General features: G+C 39.3%; 1 protein-coding gene across 2 annotated transcripts; it reads left to right on the forward strand.

Moving 5' to 3' along the window:
- The first annotated feature begins 235 nt into the window (after window positions 1–235).
- Window positions 236–6,220, forward strand: LOC308105502 (low affinity immunoglobulin gamma Fc region receptor III-like). Of its 2 annotated transcripts, XM_080456266.1 has the most exons (9): window positions 236–360; window positions 495–737; window positions 988–1,119; window positions 1,407–1,425; window positions 1,547–1,644; window positions 1,848–1,895; window positions 4,180–4,251; window positions 4,495–4,545; window positions 5,425–6,220. In XM_080456266.1, exons 1-9 carry the CDS (start codon window positions 252–254, stop codon window positions 5,430–5,432), a joined length of 780 nt encoding a protein of 259 aa, XP_080312392.1. In that variant the 5' UTR covers window positions 236–251; the 3' UTR covers window positions 5,433–6,220. The 2 variants fall into 2 exon arrangements, with proteins under 2 accessions (XP_080312392.1, XP_080312393.1); XM_080456267.1 differs by lacking the exons at window positions 1,848–1,895; window positions 4,180–4,251.
- Window positions 6,221–18,277: the final 12,057 nt, after the last annotated feature.

The raw sequence follows: 18,277 nt of genomic DNA on the forward strand, positions 1-18,277 counted from the left end.
ATTTTTTATTGTATTTCCTTCTCCACATTATCTCATCTTTTTCTCGCTTTTCTTGCATTTAGTTCATCATTGTCATTGTAACACTGCTATTTGTTTGACCTCTGATCCTGTGTTGTGTTTTAGATCTTCATTCTTCAGCTTCTCTCACAGTGAGTTCTAACAGAACTCAGCACTTCCGCTCTGAGTCTGTCTCACTGAGCTGTGAGGGAAACTCTACTGAATGGAGAGTGAAGAGTTCATCTGGACAATATATGGTTGGATCTACATGGACCAAAACCTTACACACAAAAGACAGTGGAGTGTACTGGTGTGAGTCTGGACTGGGAGAGTACAGCAATGCTGTCAACATCACAGCACATTGTGAGTCCAGTTATTTCATATAGAAATACTGCAGTGTTTCCATTCCATCAACACATTAAAAGCATGCTTTTGTATTTGCTTATAGTGTGAATCCTAACATTTAGACTGTTTTTATCTTCTTAACTTTTTTACAGATGGTCCTGTCATCCTGGTGAGTCCTGTTCACCCTGTGACTGAGGGTCATTCTGTGACTCTTCAATGCAAACACAAAACAGTCTCATCCCTCTCCAACGTGGACTTCTATAGAAATAAAGAACTGGTCCAAAATAGAACCAATGGAGAGATGATCATACCTGCTGTCTCTAAGTCTGATGAGGGCTTCTACAAGTGTAAATATTCTGGAAGAGAATCACCACAGAGCTGGATGGCAGTGAGATGTGAGTTTATTGCCAACAATTATACACTTAACACATTTACAGTAGGAATGTGGGGGAAAGCACTTTTTAATGTGGAAGAATTACACAACAAATGTTCTTTATTTTGTAATTACTTAAAAAAAACATTCCAGCTTTGATTGTAAATTATTACACAATAGCAGACATGACAGTGGACTCCCAATATCTTAAAGCATTTGAGGCAAACATAAATGAGTTGTTATGATACTAATATATGTAGGATGTCTTATAGTCTCTCAACCTTCAGTGACTGGATCTGTAGAACAGAGTTCTCTACATGTAGTGGGACTGATTGTTGGCCTTCTTGTTGTGATTCTACTGACCATCTTTCTGCTCTTGCTGTGTCGATACAGAAGATCCAAAGGTTAGAACTACTCAGTTAGGGATTATATATGTGTTTGTATGTGTGTGTGTGTGTGTGTGTGTGTGTGTGTGTGTGTGTGTGTGTGTGTGTGTGTGTGTGTGTGTGTGTGTGTGTGTGTGTGTGTGTGTGTGTGTGTGTGTGTGTGTGTGTGTGTGTGTGTGTGTGTGTGTGTGCGCGCGTGCGTGCGTGCGTGCGTGCGTGTGTGAGACACTGAACAGCAGAGGACTGCTTTGTAGTGTTAAACACTATTTAACATATTTGGGCTATTTTTCTTTTCTTTTTTACAGGTCCATGTTGTGCTAGCCGGTAGGTAGAGCTTTCTGTTCTAGGTAGGCCTGGAATTTCATCTTTTTAGGGGCAAAGCCTCTTATCAAATCCATTTATTTTTATACTTCATTTCTGATAAATATTTATCTTTTAATTATAGATCTGTTCAGTCTCAGGGAACCAATCAGGTCTCAGCTACAGACCAGAGGACCAATCAGAGTGGCACTCCTGATGACGTGTACTGCCCACTGCAACACGGTCAGTCTTTGAACCAATCATGATGTCACCAATCTGACAAGGATATTTGGTTCCCATTTATAATGTAGAAGTTTAAAGATTAAAGTCTGTTTTGAGTTAGTTTTTCCTAATTATCAGAATAATTAACTAAATTGAAACCATGTTTGAAATGAAAAAATAAATAAGAACCACATTAATGCTTAGTTATTTGTTTGCTTATTTAGGTGACACAAACGTTTATGGAGTAATCAACCTCTCTGACTATGAAAATGGTACAGTATATACTTTTTAAATATCCAATTAAATAGTCTTAATCTCATTTAATTTAAATGAGAGTTCAATAATGTACAGTGAATAATCAATCAAAACATTTGCTCAATTTGAATTATATTTGCTTTTTTTGTTTGTTTGTTTTTCAAATTGCAAATAGTTCTGTACAAGACGGTTCTAGTAATATCCGAATGGTTTCTCTCTCTCTTGGTCCTATCTTCTGCTAGACCCTTTAAGGATCACAGTTGACCTTTTGGTATTTGGGACGACTCGTCCCAAATCCAAAAAGATAAACTGCGATCTCTAAAGGGGTTAATCTTCCAGCTGGTATAAGACGGCACAAACAAGCAACACAATAGAGCACCGAAGTCTGACATCACTGCCACTAGTGGCCGCTATCCCCCTGGTTCACAGAGTTATTTATTCTATTGAAAATCCCCATAGAGATCATATATCATAAACGACACAGAGTCACATACCTGACAGAATCACCCGGCTGATTTGTGCATTTTTGGAACACAGTTCTTATACAGTATGACATGATCTAAGATTTCTCTATGGGGATTTTCAAGAGAAAAAATACTTCCGTGACCCAGGGTTAGTGGGAGTGACTTCGGTTCTCTAGTATCATTGCAATCTTCCGACTGACAGAGTTGTTATTTTAGTGCCTGGCACCCATGTTGTTTAGATAGCAAATGATGTTGCGCCTATTTATAGGCATGTTGGTCTTAAAATGGGGTGTGGTCTGACTCTATTGCAATCAGAATGCCATGAACCCATGGCATCCTGGCTTTCTTTATCTGTCTCAGTGGGCAGCAGTTGAGTTAACAGTCATCAATACCCAGGCACAGACCGCATCGTCTCACAGTTATGTGTCTCACATTACTAAAAGGCTACTGCTAGATGGTCCCACAATTGATTTATTTGTCTCCTCCAATCCGTCATCAATGGGCCTTTCTCTTATAGTGAAGGGAAGAAGACACAAAGATAGGTTTAATTGATGTAACACCCAAAACACAGCCATGACTAATTTGCGCCTGCTTTGCGACCAGATAATTAGCAAAATTGCCATGGTGTCCATGGCAATTTAGCTAATTATCTGGTCGCAAAGCAGGCCCCCAATGCAATTTGCGCCCTGCATTTGAACGCCCTGAACCGATTCTTAAAATTTAAAATTCTCTATTAGCTGTGAAGGGCCTTCTTTCATGTCTATCAGTCATGAAACATTGGCGGGTCTCCATCGCGCATTTCAGGTGCGCGAGCAGCGCATATAGTATATCTTGTGGGTATCTTGTGGAGTTTCAGCTACTATGCATCCCAGAAATATATAGCTTATAAGGCTTTTTTATTTGAAATTTGTAAGTAAATATGGTAACTCATTTAGATGTAGGCCTACGTAGGTTTATAGTTTCCCAAGGACTATAGCCGTTTCACTCATGATGCAATTTCTCTTTCATAACAGATACATACATGTGCCAGATAATCCCCACACCAAGAGAGTCAAAAAAGAAAAGACGTTGGATTGATGTACTTTATTTAGACATGAGACATGAGAAACAGTACATGGAAGTACAATTCACAATACAAGGTTTCAGTCATTCAGTCGGACTTCACTGTATAGGCTACTATAGCCTTTTCTATAGCCTTTTCATAAATGATATATTTTTGTACTTAAGCTGTCGTGAAAGTTTATAATATTTAGAGAAATTTAAAGTTTCAAATACAAAAGTATTAGTAGTTGTGAAGGTTAGCAAACTGGACATTTAGACTGAATGTTTCCTGTATCCTCATCTTGCGCTAATGCACACAAGTGTTTCACCAGGTTTTATTTATGTCGTTTCTCATAAGCGTGCATCCGTTGTCCGTCAACAACACAGCCTTCTGACTTCTGTGCGCTCATTGCCCTCAGTGCGCTCAGACTCTCTCACCAGCCGCAACTCCGCCCCCTTGCTTTCAACATATTTAAACGCATATTTGTGCGAGACCAGCACAAACATTGTCGCATAGTTGATGACGTCTGTGTCCACAGGGGAAACACTATGTGCATGCCGCCACCTGTAGGATCGGGGGTGTATATGCATGTGTTCTCTGGTGCGATAGGATCTATGCCCAATGTGAATGCAGGCCAGCATTCGATCTGGGAAACGTTTTCAATGAAAACGGATCCAGTGTGAAACCGCTCTGTCTCTGTCTCTGTCTCTGTGTCTCTCTCTCTCTCTCTCTCTCTCTCTCTCTCTCTCTCTCTCTCTCTCTCTCTCTCTCTCTCTCTCTCTCTCTCTCTCTCAGACCAGGGAGCCAATCAGGCTTCAGCTACAGACCAGATGGCAACTGATGATGTGTACTGCCCACTGCAACACGGTCAGTCTTTGAACAATGTCATGTTCTAACGAATTCTTCTGACAATGACAACTGGCTCTAATTTGATTCCAAATTAATGTATTTAAGTTCCTTAAACAATGAATGTCCTTTTTGGAAATACATTAAAGTCTGTTTGTTCATTTTGTGTTTGTTTTGCCTAAATAAAGTAATAATGAACTAAATTGAAACCATATATAAAAAATAAAATAAGCTTCTCATTAATGCTTATTTGTTTACCTCTAGGTGACACAAGTGTCTATGGCGTAATCAGCCACGCTGATGACTACGAAAATGGTACAGTAAACCTTTTAAAGATCAAATACAATTATTTTAATCTCTTTTTTTTTAGTTTCGTTTTTTCGGCCTCAACTCATCTCAACTCAAACTTTATGTATAAAGCACATTTACAATGACCAGTGGTCAACCAAAGTTCTTTACAAAGGGCCTGCTACTGTATGTTTTAGTTTGATTTATAGATGTTGTTAAAAACGAGAGGATCGTTTTCACCAACATGATATGTTTTTGATCGCTTCCTACGAGTCTAGAGTCTAAATCCTTCTCTTCCCTCTAATTGTGTCACCCACTGCTTAGTAATTACTTCTTTAGTAACAGATATTGTTTCACTGAAAATGTATATCAACAGAACAGCTGTCATGATGAGGATTCATTAATTCAATCAAATCGGGTATTAAACTATGTTTTAAAAAAGTGAAACTGTTACATTATGTTTACAACTAGGAGGATAATTTGTCAAGGGGAATTAGTCATAATTTCACAACAACAGCAGTTATAACATTTTGAAAAAGTTTACTTGAACAAACCTGTTAAAAGAAACAGGATTGTATCTTTAAATATTCTCATCATGCCATACTGTTCTAAAATTACAACCCTAGTTAGTGTATTAGTATCATCAGAGTCCACAATTAATGATATTTTGAGGCGAAGTGGTTATTGAGGGAATTTCCATGTGAGTAGAAATATCTGTGATCTGTTGAGATGGAATGAAAACTGAACTCAATGAATGACAAAACTCAGACACTTGAATGAGAGATAAATACAGTTTTTCATATTCCACAGTTAAGGAAAAGCAGTGTAGATAAAATGACTACATATTATACTGCATGTTCAATGATAATTTATCCTGTTTTAAATTATACTATCACTTTGTTTCAGCTCCTTAGGACATAGGACAACCCAACGCCACACACCTGGATAAAGTCAAATGTGACTAATATATACGGTCTAAGTGCACTGCAATATAAAGCTCCAGGATCATGTGTTTTACCATTAACACAAAATCTGCATTCATTATGCATGTTCTTAAATCCAAATTTTGTTGTGTTGTTCATTAAAAGCTGCACTATGTAATTTTCCTTTTTTACCCCGGATTTGAACCCGTCTCTCCTGCGCAAGTGCTGACATTTTTTACCATTGAGCTATGGAGCCTGCCTTGCTCAGGGATAAATTGAACCTTGATCTTCAGGTCAAAATGTATTTAAACAGGATTGTGTCAAAGGTCATGTCTCACCTAGTCACAGGATCTAAATGTCTCAATAGAAGAGCAGGGAGACAAACAACCACCCCAATTATATAAGTTATATTGTATTAACATACTCTACCATACAGATTTCATTTTCATTTTCATTTTTAAAAGGTTACATAGTGCTGCTTTAAGATTGACAGAGTTGTAATCCAACATTGTTCCACCTGACTGTTAATCATCAAGTGTCACGTGTTGAGTTTCATGACAAGCTTAACTGTACATCCATTGCTGTTAATTATTTGTTATCAGAAATTCCTGAAAAAAAAACATCTTTGCTTATCATTGCTTTTATTTTCATATTACCATTTGTTTCTTTCTTTATAATGAGTGTGACAAAACCCCAAAGGGATTTGCTTGTTATTTGCAGTGTGGTTAAAGATGTAAAGTTTTGACTCATGGCATGTGACCAGTTTCATGTTGTCATATCAAGATCCATACTTTCTGTTGTGTTCTAGGTCCGATCTACGACCTATTATATATTATAATACTTTTAAACCAGTTAGGACGTATGAAATCAATGTACTGCATGATTGTTTGTTGCTATTAAGAACTGGATGGCCAGCAACTTTCTACAACTAAGTCCAGTCCAGATAAGATTGCTGCAAATGTTGCCAACTGTCTTGGGTCCCTGAACCCCAAATGTGTGTTCAAATCTTAGAAACATTTGCATTATATTTGCTCAAGCTATACTTTTAGATAATTACATTAACGCTGTGTCCCGTGCTTGTTTTGATCATCTTAGAAATATCGCTCAACTAAAAGATCTGTTGTTTTCACACCCAGAGCTAGAAATTATTATATTTTTGTGTCATCACGCCTCGATTATTGTAATTCTCTTTTCACCCGTCTCTCTAAAACATCTAGTCCAGAATGCTGCTGCCAGGCTACTGACCAGGCATAACCCCCATTCTGGCCTCCTTGCACTGGCTCCCAGTCAATTGTAGAATCCATTTCAAGGTTCTTGTAATCACATACAGAGCCCTCCATAGTCAGGCACCTGCATATTTATGTGACCTGCTCCACCCAAATGTTGCCAGTAGGTCTCCGAGATGCTCATCCCAGGGCCTGCTGCCAGGTTGTCCCTCGTACAAGATTAAAGACTTGATGATCGAGCCTTTGTGAGATTCGCCCCTAGGTTATGGAATGATCTGCCCTAGACCTCAGATCTGTCTCCTCTGTGGACATCTTTAAACGACTACTCACCTATTCAAACAGGCTATTCAAATAGCTCTTTGTGATTTCAGCTCTTTGTGATGTATTATATTGTGATTTCCAACTCATACCGGTTGATTGTTTAAATGGCGATTGTTTTATTTTGTCTTTTGATTTTTATTGATATTTTCTTCTGCTCTTAAACTTGTAAAGCACTTTGTGACTGTCAATGTCTGTGAAAGATGCTCTACAAATAAAATATACTTACCTATTTACAGTATGTACTTTAATTGTTAGATTAGACACTCTGAGAAGCCAGAACAATTCTGTTTTCAATATTAAATACAGGCATCTTTTTTTACAAGCCACTCCTTTGTCTTTCAAAACATATTTTAATTCAATAAATAAAATCCTTTCTACATCCAACACACAAGTTATTATGGATTCATAAAATGAAGAGAGAGATATACAGGAACAACTCACTCAGCAACACTCAGCTTTTTCTACACAGACATTATGAAATTACAGGCCTACTATCATAGAAAACAATGGCCGTAATGTATTGGTTTTGACGCCCACACTGAGTGCATTTATGTAAAGATTTTCAATGGCAGAACCCTCAAGATTCAAGATCTCTCAAGATTGCTTTTTTCTTCTTCTGCAAGCAGCATCAGATAAAAGCTGATCATGTTTCTCCTAAAAAGACAGCAAAAATTCATGAAAAAAGAAATAAATAGTGCAAGAAATATCAAATATCAATCTAAATAAATAAATCCTAAAACGGAATCAATTCATGACAAAAGAAACAAGCATAACCAGATAAAAATAGAGTTAATCTCATCTAATGTTTAGCTCGTCTCATCATTAACTTTATAAGAGTTCAATAATGCTTGTTCAAACTCTCTCATGAAAATGAGTCAGGAAAAACGTCACTTCTCTTTCTTCTCTCTTGGTACTTCCCTAATTAGAAACATACAATCTCCAGATCTCTGAATAGGTTTTCAGATATACTGGTGGCTCTGTGACATCATTTTCTTAGCAGTTTTCAAATTTGGCAACAAATTATCCAACAACTTATTCCACACTGCCAGCTGGTGGCAGATGATGGGACTTACTGCATTATTTCTGCCATTATTGTAATGCTTGTTGAGAGCACTCATCCAGAGGCTCCTTAGATTATGTTCACACATTACATTAAAAATATAATATAATCTCTGTGTGTCTGTCCTTCTGTCCCCAAGCATACCCTACCTACCAGGTAGGGTATGTGATTTTCTTTGGTTACAATAAGTATTAAATAGCTCTATATTCTGATAGTACTCATTGCTATAGAGAAAGGGCATAGGTACGTCACAGGTTACGTCACTCCGTTAACTCCGCCCACTTTGGCCGCCATTGTACTAAAGCTTGTTTGGTCGCGCTGGTACCCTTGAGTTAACTCTATGGCTGGTACACCACTCTGTAGTCAGCAAGCAGCAAGTGTAGACGGTGTACAATGTACATGATCTTCCATCTCTCTACTATCTATCTGGTCACGCTGGTACATCCTGGTACATCACTCTGTAGTCCTGTGCTCATAGTTCAGCAAGCAGCAAGTGTAGACAGTGTACATTATCTTCCATCTCTCTTCTATCTATCTGGTCGAGTTGTAGTCCTGTGCTCGTTCAGCAAGCAGCAAGTGTAGACGGTGTACATTATCTTCCATCTCTCTTCTATCTATATCTAACTTGTATAATCTCTAACACATATGCTTCTGTGCTCAAACAAGCATGACAGCACACAATAAAAATATATACATCTGTTGTGCTGAGTCGCAGAGAGCAGATCACCGGCTAAGTGGCTAGTGGCTAAGCTAGCAGTTTGAATGGGACGTTTACGGCCGTATTAGCTAAATCTGGCATTTAAAAAAAAGAATTTATATCGAATATCTTAAATACAATGAAACAAACACATTTAGGCTCTCTACCTGTGCTCAAACAAGCATGACAGCACACAATAAAAATATAAACATGTTGTGTTGATGAGACCGAGTGTGGATGAGAATCAGCGTTGCCATGTCGGCTAATTATAAGCGACTTTGGGCAGAACTTTTTCTGGCTTTTTCTGTAAAGTTGCTTGTAAAATTGGTAGTTGCGGGTTGCGTTTTTTTGTGTGGCTTATTTATAAAGTGTTCTTGCTTATTTAGGCTTGCTTCCAATTTTTTTTATTTTATTTAAACCAGTGGTTTTCAAATATTTTCATGAAAATGTTCTGTGCCAGGGAGCATTTGTGTTGAGAATGTTTAAAAAAAAAAGAAAGTATTCTTTATTTTATTGCAAGAGTTTATTTTAAATAGCCTATGTACAAGCTCACGTGAGCTTGTAGATCGGCTATTTTCAAGTAGCTGATGTCACTAAGCCACTTCTTTTGGGCTTGTTTTCATAGACCTGGTTGCTTATTTCTCTCGCAAAATCTGGCAACACAGGTTCCGTTCAGTTCACTTACTAGCTCAATGATTAATGAATGAACAGTATAATAATAATAATAATAATAATAATAATAATACTTCGCTAATAATATCAATAATAATATATAAATAATCAGTACTCAAGATGACTATATTTTATTTTCGGTTCAGGTGAACCAGTCTATGAAATGAATGATTGTGACTCTGACTGGGCACAAGTGTCATTACATGATCTGGGGCACAGATGTAATGACATTTTTTCCAGCGTGCCTTTGCATCCGCGTTCAGCTTCTCTCTGTATGGTATGTCTCTGTCACGCATTGTGTGTGTATGTGTTGTAGACTTTACACAGACTGTGTGTTAGGAGACGTTGTGAGTAGCTGTCAATGCTGTTGTTGATACGGCCAGCTGTTGATACGACCCTATATAAAATGGCCGCCGAAATACGTCACTGGTAGCTAGGCTCCTCCTCGACTCCTCCCTATGCCCGGAGTCTATAGGATTACAAATGGGATTGGCTTTGAAAATAGTCAATGGGGCTTTGCCCTCAATGCCCTCAATGCTCAGGGCTGCCAACATTGGACTGTCAAAGCCACACCCCAAGCACCCTCACACAACCCACATACCAATATATAACATTGCATTGTCAACATTGCAAAATAAACCGTATATACTTTCACTGGAAAGGGTTTACAACAAAGCTTACAGTGTTACTAACTGTTACTAACTGTTCCACAGAAGTAACAGACTATGACTGCATTACAATGATCAAAACAGAGTCAACAGTAACAAAATAAACATTGCACTATTTGGACTGTGAGAATCAAGGAGTTTTTTTTGGGGGGGGGGGGGGGACTCCCCAAGCGGGGGTTAGGGGGTCCTCCCCCCGAAACTTTTTAACAGAGTAGGTGTAATTTCTGGTGAATTGTGTGAGTTTGATACTTTTATAAGGCTTGCTTTACTAGCATTGGAAAAATGATGGGTACTATTTCATGCATTGAAACGCTAAAAGTAGGCCTACCTATCTACCAGTACCAATGTTATAATGATAATAATGACTACAGGATAGGTGGGCAGTAAACGGCACACTCCCTGTGATTGTGACATCGTCCATGTACGGTATACTGCCACCCCCATTCCCTTTGTGTCACTATTATGAATTTAATCTGTATATTTAGATTTTCTGTATTTATTTTGTAGTTGTTTCAGTGTTGAATGTTTAATGGACCACAATGGACATGCAAGCCTCTGGCTTTTTTCCGTTGTATTGCCCGTATACCTTTAAAAAAATAGGTATTCAATCCATCCATCCATCCATCCATCCATCCATCCATCATCAATCAATCAAACACTCCTTTGTGATTGGGTTCCTGACTATTGGGAAGAGCATAAAACACTGAACCCCCAAAAAACATATTCGTTAATAATTGAAATAGAAAAATATTGAAACTTGGATGTAGTATACTGACCTGAAACCATAGCTATGCCTACATAAAGCCTTGTTGGGTATGCATGGTTGAAATGGAAAAGCTTTGCACTAGTTGGAAGGTACATTTTTCTGTGATGCGTTTTTAGACCACAAGAGTGTGCTGTCTTACTTTAAGAGGCATGTACTGTAGGTTGTCCACGTTTGTTATGCCATGCTGTAAATATTTTGACCAATAACCAAGCCCCAGTGGTGGAAAAGTGTAGAAATACTCTGTTACAAGAAAAAGTCTGGTAATCAAAATGTAGTTGAGTAAAAGTACAAAAGTATTTGTATAAAAATATTGTGAGCTTGTAGATCTGCTATTTTCAAATGTCTTAAATGTATATAGGGCTGAAGTGGTTAATGTATGTTTTGTAATAATAATCTAAATCTATAAAGTAACTAGTAACTAAAGCTGTCAAATAATTGTAGTGGAGTAAAAGTATACAATATTTGCCTCTGAGATGTAGTGGAGTAGAAGTACTTTACACCACTGCTTAAGCCCTATCCTCATACAAAGGCCTAGGTCATGATGCAATAAGTTGTGAGCTTGTAGATTGGCTATTTTAGAAATAGTTTATATTAAATGAAATGTCATGAAATAATGTTTTTGAATGTTTTTTTGTTTTAGAATCTGAAGGAGTAATAGCGACAACATTTTGTATCCAGTCAGTATGCTCTCAGTGGTGCTACTGTGGATATTTGTTTTACCTTCATTAAGGCAAAAAGCAAGGACTTTTGAGGGAGAGGGGACTTCATGTTCTCTAAGGAGTGTGCGTGCAAAGTTTCACGCAGATCGGTGGAATCGGCCTGTTATAGCGCCGCCATGAGGCTGATTTGAAAATGTTCAAGTGGCATTTCTTCCTCAGCCTAGTGGGAATGTGTGTGCAAAATTCCACGGAAATCGCATGCTGAGTTCATGATTTGAGGCATTTTGTTCAAAACAAACCAATCCTGCAAACTTTGGAAGGCAATCGCAGCCAATCAGGATGGAATATGGAAAATTGGACAGATCCGTGTTGATCACATGACTATAGAGATACCGTGTAGGCCTACCAATTTGTGTGATGTCTGAACAAAATCTGTAGGAGTAATATATTTTTTTTGTTGTTGCAAAAGTCGACCTCCTGTTGGCGCTATAACTGGCCAATCTGAAGAATTCGGGTCAGAGGTTCGGCTTTGGCATCCAGGAAGTGTGTGTGCACAGTTTCACAGCGACCGGGCCAGCAGTGCGGGAGATTAGCTGCTCGCAGACAGACTGACATACGGACGGACACACATACGGACGGACGGACAGGGTGTAAAACATAGTCTCGGCCATGCCTTTCGGCCTGGCGGAGACAAATATACTGAGCTTGTGGCAAGCAAGGGTAACATCTTTCTCACGCTCTCTAGCTCTGTCCCCCACACCCTTCCTGTGTCTTTTATTTCCCTGTTTCATACATCAGTATTAGCTCACTGTGTATACGTAGTAGAACAGTTATTCTGAAGAGGTAGCCAGAGCAGAGCCGTTCATCACAGCAGAGGATGGGGCCCAATCTGCCCTATGTGCTCCTCTGTGAGTATATCACTATTATTATTAGGTCTATTGAGCTTGTTTTTTTTTAACAATTTACAATTTAGGAATTTAGCAGACGCTCTTAATCCAGAGAGGTATACAGCAAGCAAGGACAACACAAAGTAATACATCAAATGCATGGAAATAGTAATCTAGGATAAGTTCTGAACAGTAGAATATCAGAAGAAAAAAAAAATATGTACATTGAAACCATACACACTATAGGATGCCAGGTCAACAATGACCTGGCATCTGTCTACATAACATGCTATCTAAATTACATTTTAGCCTTTGCATAAGCCTGCAAGGTCGTCAAGGCTAGGTCAAGTGCTACAGGCTAAAGTGGAGTTTGAAGAGGTGAGTCTTCAGATTATAGCGGAAGATTGGGAGTGAGTCTGCAGTTCTAACTGCAATGGGGAGTTTGTTCCACAGATTGGAAGCCAGGAGAGACAAGAGTATGGGACGTGTGGAGTGTTGTCCTGAATGTTTTAGGGAAGGTTCAGACAGCCTCCCTGTGTTAACTGATCTGTGTGAGCGGGCGGGGTTGTAGAGTTGGATTAGGCGTTGCGCTGAATGGGCTGCCATGCCCTTGGTTGCTTTGTAGGCCGACATCAGTGTTTTGTACTCTGTGTCTGTGCGGGCAGTACTAACATGGAGCTAATGGAGGGAGCAGAGAAGGGGGGAGATGTATGAAAATGTTGTCTGGTTGAAGACCAAGCGTGCTGCGCTTAACCGTTACAATGAAGGAATATGTGGCTGTACAACATCATTATGTTAAAGTTAAGCTGCTGAGTTTTAATACAGTAAAAGCATGTCACTGGAATCAAGTTTTTTTTTTATGTTTAATTAACAATGTTTTGGCCTTACTGTAGATGTATCGTTTCAAGAATATTTAAAATGTCTCTTAAATCATTTGATGATCTAGTTACAGAATTTGACCTTCCCAGATCTACATTCTGGCAATTTTTGCAACTGAGGCACTTACCCTGTGGAGTATTTGGTTCATCCAGAACTCTGCCTCAACATTCTGAGCTGTTGAAGGGCACCACCAGTGAACAGTTTGGTACAGGGCACGAGGCCTCATTTTACTATTCTAAGATCTTTATTGAAAATACCAAGGTGCCTAATGTGTTGAAAATATTATGGGAGAAGGACTTGAACCTGGATATTGGAGTGGAGGAATGGGATGAAATCTGCAAAAACTCAACAAAAATGTCTAAAGATATCAGAATCAGGTTGATTCAATTTAAAATCTACAACCGCTTCTATTGGACACCCTCACGGTTGCACAGACTTGGTCTTAAGGACGCAGCTGAATGTTAGAAGTGCAAGGACCCATCATTGGTGGGCACCCTAGTTCACGCTCTTTGGGACTGTCCCGTAATTGAGAGTTTTTTGGAAGCAAATACATAACTTAGAAATGACAAAGGTTGATTTTCCCTTCTAGGCTTTACATACTGGGTGACCCAAAGCAGGTTGCCCACTGTGATTATGTGGATTTCATCCTGACTGCTATCATGATCGGTAGGCAGGTTCTGATGAGGGGTTGGAAGGATGCTGGGAGTCCTTCTTTCCAAGAGTGGTTTGTAGATATGGCAAAGTTGCTGCTTATGAGCAAATAACCTATAGGAGGTCTGACAGATTGGATAAATACATCCGTAAGTGGGGAGGATAATGTATATTGCTAACAGGACTTGAGGTGTGGTGGTAGCGCAACATACTGTTATTATTTTTTTCCCCTTTTTACCTCATTGAATATATTTTATTTTATTTTATTGTATTGTATTGTATTGTATTGTATTGTATTGTATTGTATTGTATTGTATTGTATTGTATTGTATTGTATTGTATTGTATTGTATTGTATTGTATTGTATTGTATTGTATTGTATTGTATTGGTTGTTGTTTTTGTTGCATTTGTTGTCTATTTGTATGTCTGCTTCTTGTGTTTAACATTTTCCTTTTGTTTATCTTCAACTTTTTGTGTAAAACTGAAAAATTAATAAACATTGAAATAATATCAAGGACACCAGAATTGATTGTATTAGGCTGTGGAACCCCCATTTGAAAGGATTTTGTGCCAGGGACCCCATAAGAGAAGATTTGTAAAGATTTTTCAAAAGTAGCAATAAAATAGATTTACGTGTTTTAACTGCCCCTGTACACCAATCTCTTTGCCAAAGAAATAGCAGTCTTACAAGCTCACAACGTGCCGCATTGCGCTGCGTTGTGAGCTTGTAGATCTGCTATTTGTCTGAATGTTCACCTATTATGTCATGCCTAGATATAGGTTTGTGCATGAACATGACCACGTGTGTGCGTGCGTTTGTGAGTGTGTTTGTGCGTGCGCTGCGTGCGTGCACTGCGTGCGTGCGTGTGTGTGTGTGTAGGAGGCAGACAGGCCACTGGTATTCAGTGTCTATTGTTCATAAACCTATAGTTGCCTTGTGGAAGTAGCTCTTGGAGCCTGCTGGTCCTGTTGGCAGCCTTGAGGCTACGGTTCTGTTTGCCAGACGTTAGCAGCTGAAACAGTCAATTTTTAGGGTGGTTAGGTTACTTTAGAATCCTACAGACAAAACCTGGATTCAAGTGGGCTAGAGTGGTTTAGGGCAAACTTTTTTATGTCAAGGACCCCCAAACTGATCTGTATTTGGCCATGGACCCCCATCTGAAAATGTTTTGTGCCAAGGACGCGAACAGCCCTCTTGCATGTTGTTGAAGGCAAGGGGCCGGGGGGGGCGGGGCTGGCGGGTGGGGAGAGAGCACAAGGGGGCGGGGCTGGCGGGCTAAGTTGCCCCAACTGCCACTGTTAGTGGCAGTTGGGGCAAACGCAGTCCCCACCAATATTATTTACGATTCTGTGCCTATCGGTACATAACTCGGACGGCGCTTAGTCGACTAGCAGACCATCGGCCGGTCGACGCGGGCACTCGCGCCTGGAGGCGCTCGGGCGCGACTCCTCGGCCTCAAGGTCTGCTGAGTCTTTCTTAAATAGCTGATGTACAAGTGTGCCGCGCTGTGAGCTTGTTATCTGCTATTTTTGAACAGCCAAAGTATAATATGTATAAAGTGGTTAAAATGATTGTGATGCTATATAGCACATTTTCCTGGGGACCCCCGGGAACCCCCCCAAGGACGCCTTGGGGTCCCCAGACCCCACTTTGAGAACCACTGCCTTAGGGTGTAAACTGGACAAGTCCAGAATATACCCTGTGTATAAAGCAGGCTAACCCTAAGCTCAAACTTTAACCTAGACTTTAACCCAAGCCCACTTTAACCCTGGGTATAGTTTAGCAGGGGGATCATGTGGGCTGCTACACCTACAGTATGTATACTGTATGTCCTGGATGGAGGGAAGCTCACATCCACTGATGCTCTGGTCTGTCCACACAGCTCTCTGTAATACTTAGTGGTTGAGGGCAGAGTAGTTCCAATGCAGTGATGTATCCAGTCAGCATGCTCTCAGTGGTGCTACTGTGGATATTTTTAACCAGGCAAGACAATTAAGAACAGATTTGAATTCACAATTGTGGCCTGGCAAAAGGCATCTTCTATCTTATGATGGAGAGGAGAAATAGGGGCTAAAACTATATCAATCAGGTTAAAGGCCCAAGGTATCTTCTGCAGCTGCCTGAGGTGAAAGATGCGTTGCTGTTTTTCCACACCTGAGCAATATTGCGCAGTAATCCTGTCTATTTTGGTCAAGTGTAATTATGCCTGAAGACTATAAGAAAAAATGCAGATTTATCCTTAACTTGCTATTGTCTCATATGTTTTTCAGTGCTGAGTGGCTTCTTCTCCTATGGACATAGTCAAGGTGAAGATTTATTTTCTATTTGTGTAGGTTATTATATAATCTGTTTTAACAACTTAAACATTATAGAATGAGTCAACAGATTAATTATCTCTCTATTGTGAACACAGCTATCTTGTAATTATTATATACAGTATGAATCTCACTGCCAGGTCTAAATACTGGAACATAATCTCCTAGTATTTGTCACACTGATACTGAATATGTGACAGGGCTTGTGAATGTAAGGTTACCTGTTTGAATGGGTTTGCTGGGTGACAATATATTAATTACACTTATGAAACAATAGGCCTAACATTTATCAACTATGAGGTCATTGGCAGCTACTTTCAGCAGCATGCACGTCTACATATGAGCCATGGCACATCAACAGGTTGTGCATGTACAGTACAGTATTTTGTAAACCTTCACCTCTTCTCTCTAGAATGTTAGTTGATCCAATGGTCCTCTTGGGATTTCTTGTGAATTATGATGTAAGAGCCATACATTCTGCAGTGGTCAATTGATTAACCACTTGAAACACCAGCATCCATATTATGGGGGGGACATTAGCCAAAAATAGCAGATTTACAAGCCCACAATGCGTCGGTGCTACGACACGATGTGAGCTTGTAGATCGGCTATTTTTGGTGAAGAGATTTGAGGGGAAAAAGCATTATATATGCGCTCCCCCACTTCTACTACACCCATAAAGACATTTATTACACTACACATAATGTCATCATCAATATCATCATCATCATCATCATGTTCAGGTTAACATAAGTTAAGAGGTTTTTTTTGCAGTTTTTTACTAGAAGGCTTCTTGCTACGTTTTCATTTATTTGAGCAATATCTCTTTATTTAGATCCTAACTGTTTGGAGAAATTGGAGAAATACTGAGACTCAATATAATGACAGTTTTATTTTATTTCTCATAAATAACAGATAAACCAAAGACTACCCTGAAATCAGACAAAACAAGTGTACTGACATCATATAGACTCAGAGTGACCCTCACCTGTACTGTGGAAGACAGTACAGCTTCATGGAAGATCTACTGGTACAGAGACAACAGTCAACTGGCTGTGACAGATCAGTCAACCTACACATTCAGTCCTTCCAGTGTCTCAGAGACTGGAAACTACACGTGTCGAGGAGGGAGAGGAGACCCACTATACTACACATACTACAGCAACTCAGTTCATATCTCTGTCTCTGGTGAGTTATATACAAACTATACACTATAATGTGTTTGATTCTTATGAAACAACTATAGTCAAAAGGTTTATGCAGTTTCCTACATTCACACCTGTTATTTGTTGAGACACAATTCAGTTGTTTAATTAAAATAATTACACAACTGAATAGTTTGTTACCTTAGCACCGCTGCCTCATAGAAAGAGTGTAGAGTTTACTTCCTCCTACAAAAACAGTATAGGCTACATGTTACTAGGATACTCCTACCAGTGCTCTTGACCAAGACCTTAGAGTTGGAGCTGGTGTCCATATGCTGCTTAGTTGCTGCTATTAACCATTAACCATCCTAATAGTTAGAAGGATGGGTTAAATACAGAGGATGTATTTCCCCACAAGGATCAATGAAGTAACTTAACTATGTGTGTTACTTCTACAGAACGACCTGTGCCTGTTCTCAGCAGACAACCTGACTGGCCTCAGTATTTCATTGGAGAGACTGTTATTCTGAAGTGTACGACGCAGGAAGGAAGTTCCTCTGACTGGAAGTACACATGGTGGAAGGATAATAACCCTGTCAAGGTGTCAAGTACCAAGAACCAAGAACCTGAATACAGTTTAAGTCCTTCTCAGACATCCAGTGTTGAATACAAGTGTTTAGGTCAACGCAAGCATGACCAACAATATTCCAAGCCCAGCAATCCCATCACTGTGTCTTTTAAAGGTAGGCTATGGTATACTCTTGACTTTCACCTTCAGTCTTCAGGTCCTACTGATAAAGAGTAGATAGAGATAGTGATAGAATTTTTTTTATTACATAACACATGACCAGTATCCCTTGTTCAGCCTCTAGACATACAGTACAATAT

Source organism: Gymnoscopelus braueri (genome assembly GCF_963280865.1).
Source record: "Gymnoscopelus braueri genome assembly, chromosome: 17".
Classification (NCBI taxonomy): Eukaryota; Metazoa; Chordata; class Actinopteri; order Myctophiformes; family Myctophidae; genus Gymnoscopelus; species Gymnoscopelus braueri.